The sequence below is a fragment of the Meleagris gallopavo genome, chromosome 2 (genome assembly GCF_905368555.1).
Source record: "Meleagris gallopavo chromosome 2, MGAL_WU_HG_1.1, whole genome shotgun sequence".
Classification (NCBI taxonomy): domain Eukaryota; kingdom Metazoa; phylum Chordata; class Aves; order Galliformes; family Phasianidae; genus Meleagris; species Meleagris gallopavo.
This window is the reverse complement of record NC_139405.1, coordinates 32,840,072-32,848,668: the sequence shown is the minus strand read 5'-3', so window position 1 is coordinate 32,848,668 and position 8,597 is coordinate 32,840,072. Positions and strand designations below refer to the sequence as shown.

General features: G+C 38.1%; 1 protein-coding gene across 1 annotated transcript; it reads left to right on the top strand.

Annotated features, from left to right (window-relative positions):
• Positions 1 to 342: 342 nt before the first annotated feature.
• Positions 343 to 7,947, top strand: SULT6B1 (sulfotransferase family 6B member 1). Its single transcript, XM_085219586.1, has 7 exons — positions 343 to 562; positions 2,644 to 2,756; positions 3,000 to 3,089; positions 4,253 to 4,379; positions 5,034 to 5,128; positions 5,413 to 5,569; positions 6,405 to 7,947. Exons 1-7 carry the CDS (start codon positions 361 to 363, stop codon positions 6,533 to 6,535), a joined length of 915 nt encoding a protein of 304 aa, XP_085075712.1. The 5' UTR covers positions 343 to 360; the 3' UTR covers positions 6,536 to 7,947.
• Positions 7,948 to 8,597: the final 650 nt, after the last annotated feature.

Sequence of the window (8,597 nt, the reverse complement as noted above, 5' to 3'; positions counted from 1 at the left end):
AAATATCTTGCTGCTTTTTCTTACAGAGCAATTCTTTCCCAATTCAGTATTCTCTGGTGGCTGAGCTCACTGGTGTTACTTGCTCTACTTGCTCTCATTGGGATTTGTTCCTAAAGTAATTTCTCCTCTGCAGATTATGGATAGGCAACATCAACTCTGTTTTCATTTTCTGAAAGATGAGAAGGGAGAAGAGAAAGAAATGATCAAATTCTTAGTTTTTTTTTTTTTTTTTTGAGGTGGGGAGGCGGGGGGAGAGGTGGAAATACCACCAATTTCTGGTCCACCCCTTAAAAATGTATATTTAAAGGCACTTAATGGCATTAGATCAGCAGTTTCATATCCCAGCAAAAGTTGGTAACCATGGCTGAGGAGAATAAAGCCTTTGTAGATGAAATAAATAAAGCACTGGCAAAATCAGAAGGGTTTACCCTGAAGGACCTGCTGTTCTTCTACCGGGGGACTCCTTATCCAGTCACAGTATGCAGTGCAGAGACATTCCAAGCCCTGGAGAACCTGGAAGCCAGAAGAGATGATATTGTGCTGGTGTCTTACCCCAAATGCGGTGAATACATTATAAATTACTTGCTGTTGTCTATGGTACAGTAACTAATTGGCTGACACAATAAGAAGGAAAATAACAAATTAATTATGGTTTTACGTTGTGTGAGGATAATGGGCATTTTTGTTACAAGCAGAGGCAGCAGGTTTTTTCCCTGCTTTATCTTAATTATGTGATCTGTTCCACTGGTTTTTAGCATGACGTATGCTTCTGAAAGGATAAAATGTTTTAGCAGTCAAACTATTTTTGGCTGAAGAAGTGAGAGTAAAGACTATAGTTTTTATTTATAAGTGGAGCAAGATACCTCTGCGAGTGTGATAAACTGCATTCTGAAAAGAATATTAGTAATATAATGTAGTGTAAAGTGCAGAAGCAATGAAGTTACACATTAGACTATAAGGGGTAGAATGTGACAATGTGCAGCATCTTTACTTGCAAGATAATAATAATTTTCTTGGCATTGTATTTAGTATAATCGTATTTTGCTTTGTAATTGCATTGTGATATATATATACACATTATATATATTATAATATATTATTCTATATATTATTACATATATATTATAATATTATTATAACATACTGGAATTAAAAATCTTGTAGTCAGAGGTCGGCAGAAAGGAAGAAAGGTGCAATAGAAGCAGTGAGGGTAAAAAAAAACGCTCTACAATCAACCAACCAACCTACCAGCTAGCTGATTTTGATTAGTGTTGTGCCTCATATGACATGTTTACTTACAAAGAAGGGCTGGGTTTTGATAATGAAGGAAACCCTTTCTAAGCATATGTTTCTACTTTGAGACCCAATCAGCAGAAGTTAGGGGCTGGTGAGAAAGCATGGGTCCAGAGGAGGAATTCAGTGCACTAACACAGCTGATGTGCTGTGGGTTTAGTGACTCTTAATGATTTCAGCTCTGTTTTTTGTGTAAACAGGAGATTGGGATAAATCATATGCATAATTAAATGTCTTTTATTTATACAACACCAAATACCTTAAGATTTCTATATATGTAGATGTATTGCAAAGCACTGTATGATGTATACAAATTGCATACACATTATTGTGTAAGTATGACACAATCCTGAGCCACTTCATGTAACAGAGGGTGGAAGACCTGCTTTCTAGGAATAACTTTTTGAAGTTGAGGTTAAAACTGAAAGTGTGAGGTTAAAGCTGTTTGCATCCTGTGCTCCCTGCTAGTGCCTCTGTCAGCTGCATTCATGGGGGACTGGTGGCTTGCAGGAGGCTGAGGCAGCTCTGCAGCCACATCTCCATGGCCTCAGTGGGAAGCCCTGCAAGTGCATCACCACAAGGCCTTTGGAGGATGCTTTTCCCTTAGTGTGTTCCACCAGCTGTGATTGGGGCATCCATAGAGTTCTGGAAAACCTGAGGGCAACACAAAGCAGCTGCAGGAGGGCATGGGGCATGGAGGAAAGTGTACTGCTCCAGTAGGTCTGGCACCCAGCCCATCATGCATGGCAGGTCTTCACTGCAAGGTCTTTTCCAATGGCAAAGATGCAGGTATCTGGTGGGTTGCAGCTCCTCTAGTCCTTCTTCTGGCAGACATTTTGTGGAGAAAGCAACAGGCACATCTTGGGACAAGCGCTGCTGGTAATGCTGAATAGATGGCTCTGTTTCATCCTTGACCCAGTGCAGGGAGAGGGGCAGAAAATTCTGACAAATGAAACTCCTTGCTCATTCCTTCCTACTTCTACCCGAACACTTCCGTAGTGTTTCTCTGTAAATGACAGGAAAGCTGCCTTTATTGTCTGTCACTGATTGTTTTATGACTATAGTAAAAATATATTAAACGTATTGTTGTGTCAGTTCTACTCCTGATGCTTCCCACATATCTTTTGTAAGTGAGCCAAGAAGGTCACAGTTAAGAAGCTGTTGAGGATCTTGTTAACAGAAAACATTAATTTGTTTATAGTCATTTGAGAGCTTTAATTTGATTTGAATCTGTAATTTGATGACTATTATTGTCTATTATGCTGAATTAAGCCATGTAATGAGAAGGCTCTGAGATCTTACATAAACTTCTCATATGTTTTATTTTGTTCTCTGGGTTTCTTGATCTAGGTGTGAATTGGCTTATCCAGATTTTAAATGATTTGATATTTACAACTATTCAGAGTAAACCTGTAAGCACAGAACTACCATTTATTGAATGTGGAGATCCAGATAAATATCAGGTTAGTGAAAAGAACCTACTTCAAATCTGTAGCTTTTTCTCCTGCACTCCCGCATGCAAGTTATTAAAATGAAGTCATGTAGCAAGTAAAGATATTTCTCCTGAGAGGGTAAAAAAGGATAATCTTGGATGAGTAATGCCTTTTGATTAGGAGCTGCTTCACACAGGCGACTCATGCTGGCAGATTGTTGCTGCACCCATGTAATAAACCTGTTCTCACTTATTGTTCTGTTTATTTCTGAAGAGGATGAAGCAGATTCCATCTCCAAGGATTTTGGCATCACATCTGAATTATGATTTCCTTCCGAAGTCTATTTTCAAGAACAAAGCCAAGGTGGGCTTTTTTTTTTTTTTTTTTTTTTTTTTTTTTAAATCCTTCCCCTTCCTAAGTACAAGCCTGATTTCACTGGCAGCACTAAGATGCATGAATATTATTTGGAGCTACATCCTTCTCTTGCACCCTAGCAAGTGTCACTGAGGGAAAGGAACTTGGAGGAACTGGAACAGGTTGCCCAAGGAGGTTGTGAATGCCCCATCTCTGGAGGCATTCAAGGCCAGGCTGGTTGTGGCTCTGGGCAGCCTGGTCTGGTGGTTGGTGACCCTGCACATAGCAGGGGGTTTGAAACTAGATGATCATTGTGGTCCTTTTCAACCCAGGCCATTCTATGATTCTATGACCTCTGGACTGCCTTAGCACAAAAGCATTAGTGGTACATAAGCAAATAACAGATCTAGAGGCTATCACAATGCTCAAAAAATGGTTGAGGAGTCATGCTTTTCTCTTCTATGCTACTCTTGTCTACATATAGCCATGGTAAGAATTAATGTGACAGCAGTACCTCTTGAGAACCTGCCTGTCTCCATGCAGAGTCACATTTTAAAAATTTCAGTATTTCTGGTTCCAAGTCACTGAACAGTGAAAGGTACATAGCTGTTAGGTACATAGCAGTTAGAAAACGTACCACAAATGAAGGGAGGAACTAGTTAAGGAATGGGGATTTTAGCCATGTTCCATGAGTATTTTTTCCTGTTTTTTGTATAGCTTGTTCACAGAAGTGTTTACTCTCTCCAAGGATTGCAGTTTCTTAGGATTTCAAATGCATTGTTGCCGTGCTTTGAAAAATGGGAGATGATTGTAGCAGCTGTGGTTTCCTGAAGAAGAATCAAATGGAGCTTTTCCTACCAGTGGGCTGGTGAATGGTCCTTACACATTTCCCAGGTTTTGGATAGCTAAGAGATAGTTTTCCATGACAGTACTACAGTTTTTCCATCTGCTCCTTTCTACAGTTGCTTCAGGGCTATAGGAAAATCTTAGGAGTGGTAACAAGGCCTTTATTATGACATGTTATAAATTTATTCTCTATGCCTTACCTAATAATGAAAATATTTTGTGGTCCCTGGTGAGTTATTGATTGCAGAATGTTTGGTTTTATTGTCATTTTGGTTGCCAGGGGAAATAAGTGATCTAAAGTTGTTGATCTCTTTCTCCTACTCCAGATACTAGTGTTGTTTCGAAACCCTAAAGATACAGCTGTTTCATTTTTCCATTTCCACGAGAATGTGCCAAGTGTCCCCAGTTACAGCTCCTGGGATGAGTTCTTCTTAGAGTTCATGAATGGGAAAGGTATGGTTATAGTTACTGAATGTAGCTGAAGAAACAACAGAAGAAAATATTTGAAAACAACTAAATGGGACTAGTGGGAAAACAGCTGTGTCATAATTAGTTCACTGGTGACCATACCTCATGATAAAGGAGATAGCTGAATGCAAAAAATGGGGAGAAAGCCCAAAAGATACTTTGCTTCTGGATATTTTGCTCTTCCAAGCAAGGGGAGTTGACTTGCAGCTTCATAATAGCACTGGGATAAAATCCTGTCAGTTAGTAATGGAGGCAGTGCTACAAATCTGAAATGATGGTAATGGAATGACTGTTTGTTGTGTTCCCATACACAAAGCCAAAAACCCTGTAAGGAACTTAGATTTTAGATTTAGAATGATGTCTAGCTTTGGCTTTTAAGAGATGTCTTTAATGACAATACAGAAATGGAGGGGAAGTATATGGGAAGTACATGTTTCTGTGTGAAAGCCGTCTACCTACAAAAGTCCAATGGAAGTCTCTATTGTTCTGATATACAGTATGGTACCACCTAAAGGACAAACTGTTCTGTTTTTCTTCATGGATGTAACTTTTGAGCCACAGAGAGCAATCCTTCAGTCAAAGAGAAATAAGTACACAATAGTAAAAAGGGATCACACTGATGCTTTTTTCTCTTCACAGTTGGCTGGGGATCTTATTTTGACCATGCAGTCACCTGGAACAAACACATTGAAGATGAGAACACTATGATTGTAATATACGAAGACCTGAAAGAGGTAAAGCAGCCGCTGTGTACTGACGGTCAAGACACATCTGAGCCCATTTCCTGAAAACTGCTGAAATTAGAAGCAAATAGCACAGGTTTCTGAAAGCAAAATCAAGTATCCATTTAGAAACAAATTGAGTCTGGCTATATGAAAACTGAGCTCCAGTGTAACATACAAAATGTACTGTGAAGGAAGATGGTGTTAATAGGTGATGGCCATATGTGTCCCGAGTGGGTAGGTCCTTTTTTAGAGGAAGCATATAATATGACCCCCCCTCACTGCATTGTTTTCAGAATCTGGCTTCTGGTGTAAAGCAAATAGCAGAATTCTTTGGATTCTCCCCAACAACGGAGCAGATCCAGTCCATTGCAGAGAGGGCTACTTTCCAGGCAGTGAAGAATAAGGCTCAGGAGACTCATGGTGCTGTTGGCACAGTTCTTTTCCGCAAAGGTAAATTTGTTTATAGCAAACAAGCAGCATATTTTGCAAGGTTTGTGAGTGGTAGTGCTGCATCTTGGACAAATGGATTTGGATGAGTAAGTGTTTAATTTTTATGCATAATTTTTGGGGTTGGAACTTAAGAAACACTGCTGGTGCTTCAGAATGATTTCATCATAAGTGCCAGTATCATTCAGTAAAGCCCTGCATAATGTGATTAGCAGAAGTGCCTTCCAGGTAGCACTCCCTTTGGTCACGGTTTGCAGCAAGCACCAATTAAAACAAACAGTTTTGTTTTGGCTTCTGAGTACTGGGGGTAGCCTGGCACTTGATCTGCAAAGCACCTCCAAAGATTTTTCTTCTTGGATTTCCTAAATAACCTTCGTGGTTGCCTAGGAACCTCACACAGTTTGTTGAATCCAGACGCTCTACAGGTTGGGCCATGCCTAGTAGACCCAGAATACCTCAGGCAGTGAACTCCCCCAAAATCTAGATCAAAAGTAGACTGCAGGTTAGGGTAGTGACTGGTTGTGGTACACTACTCTCTTGCAGTTAAAAACCACATCTTTGAACTTTTTGAGTTCTTTTCATAGCTGCTGATCATCTTTTACAGACTTCTGCAACTGTGTAAGGCACAAGGCAGACCATTAGCTTCCCATGTCCCACTTCTGTTCACATTCTCTTAAGGACACTGAAAGTAAAGCAGCAGAGTGTATTCTTTGATCAGATTTTTTTTTTGAAGTGGATTATCCTGAAATATGACAAGAGGCATGATTTTATTTGTTTCAAACCATACTCCCTTGTCCTTACAGTCAGGGCTATTGTTTTACTTTTCTTTCTATTCCAGGTGTTGTTGGGGACTGGAAAAATCTTTTCACTGAAGCTCAGAATCAGGAAATGGATGCCAAATTCAAAGTATGTTTAGAAGGAACCAAGCTGGGAGCAAAGCTAAAATATGATCTGTACTGCAAGGCCTGAGCTTCTGTTATGGAGAAGTCTAACATCTAGGCTGCTTTTTGTTCAGTTTCATGTAATCAAAGAGAAATTAGAACAATATCTGATCTGAAATTTAAAAAAATCTGTGTAATTTGCAAACATGTTTGTGCAGTCTTGCACAAACAATCCTCATTCTTACAGTTATACTGTCATTGACTTGACTGATTTCTCATTTTTTAAAACTGATTTTTAGCCATGATTTTGTGTGAAATTTATATGCAGTAGTTGAACCTGCTGAAATCACTGGAAATGTGTTCAGTAAGTTGGAAGTGACCTTCCATGAGATTTTTTAAGCCAATCATTAGGTGTCTTCTTGATTTTCAGATTTGGAAACGTGTAGTATTTCGGTTTAAAATGAAATTTCAAAAGGGTTTTGTTTTGTTTTTTTGTTCAAAAGGGTTTTGTTTATCACTTTCTCTGTAGGGCAGAAAGTTTCCACCTCTTTTGGCATGGATATTTTTCATTGCTTTGGAATGAAAAGCAATGAATGTTAGTGGAAGTTCTAATTCTGAGCAATCGAAGGAATTGTCCGGGGCAGAAGTTGCTCGTGGAGGTTGGAGTGAGGATTGAAGAGCAAAGTAGAACACACAAAACCAAACCAAATCAGAATGAATTGTGTTAATACCAAACAAGTGAAGTTGATGAAGCCTTTCAAACTAATCCCAAGATCTGTATAAGTGGAAAATACAGCTGTGTTCCTTATGTATTTGCTTCAGCTGTAATAGACCCTACTGGAACACTAGGTTAGTGTCATTGTTAAGAAATATATTAAAGGAAATTCAAAAGACTCTGATTGAGGATGATGTTGAAAAAGGAATACCAATCTCTAGTAAAGTAGGTTGCATGAATTACTTGACCAATAATAGCCAGTCTATCTGCTTAAACTGCCACCTTTTTCCACTTAAGATTTTACTGAAGTATTCCAGGACAGTTAAAGAGAAAATTCTGTATCAAGATGCTAAATAGATTACTTTTATCTTTTTACACCTTTAGATCAGCAAGGTTATTTAAGCTAAGGTTGCTTAGCCATATGAAGTAATATTTTATAGATGACATTCTTACATTAATAATCTGCAGACACTTCTCAACACATACGCACTTACTCAGTGATTACCAGCTAAGAATGAGCATTAAAGCATGTTGAATATGACTACTGAGTGTGAGGGGCAGCTGATTTGTTTGCAGCTTTCTGTGTGTTTTAGTTTCTGTTCTGTTAAAAATGAAAGCACATATGAAATCTAAATGTAATGTCACTATAGAAAGAGAATTTTTACCTTCCTCAAACACATTCAGAAAAGCACTGTGCAGTGTTTTCAGATGGTGGCACTGAAGGTCAAACCCAATAGCCCATAGTGTTTATGGCTTTTGACAGCAGCTAAACAAAAAAAATCAAACCCAACAGAAAAATTAAATTCCTCATTGTGGAAAATCATCAGTCATATATTCTATTCTTTCAGCCATATGCATAGACAACAGTTTTGGTTCTACATTTTCCATTTATATTTTGTATTAAATTTGTGTGTTCCAGTTTATACTTGTTATTATGGAACTTGTAAAACTTTAAGTGGTATTTTTAACACATTAAAGAATATGTTGGATCATTTGCCTTTCAAAGAAGAAAATTTTCACTCCCTGACTACAGGCTTTGATTTTATTATTATTATTATTATTTCATTTTATTTTATTTTTTGTGACTTGTTTCTCACTTAAATTTTCTAACAGTTGTAAGTATTTATATTATCTATATTATGCTAACTGGTAAAGCTGCTCTATTAGTACTTTCGTCATCTCCATTTCCCTTATAAGCTGCTCAATAACAAACATAAAACAGGAAAGTATATTAAAATTATCTTGAAAAAGAGAAGTTGGAGGTCTTCTTGGAAAAGAGAAGCATAAATGTGTCTTTCTAATGCTCCCTTGTGTGTGTTCAGGGTGTCAATAACCCAGTGGAAAAGAATTCTGGTACTGAATTGTAATAAAGGTACAATGGCATCAAAGCAGACAGAACTGAGCTCAATTTTCACATTTACAAAATGCACACATT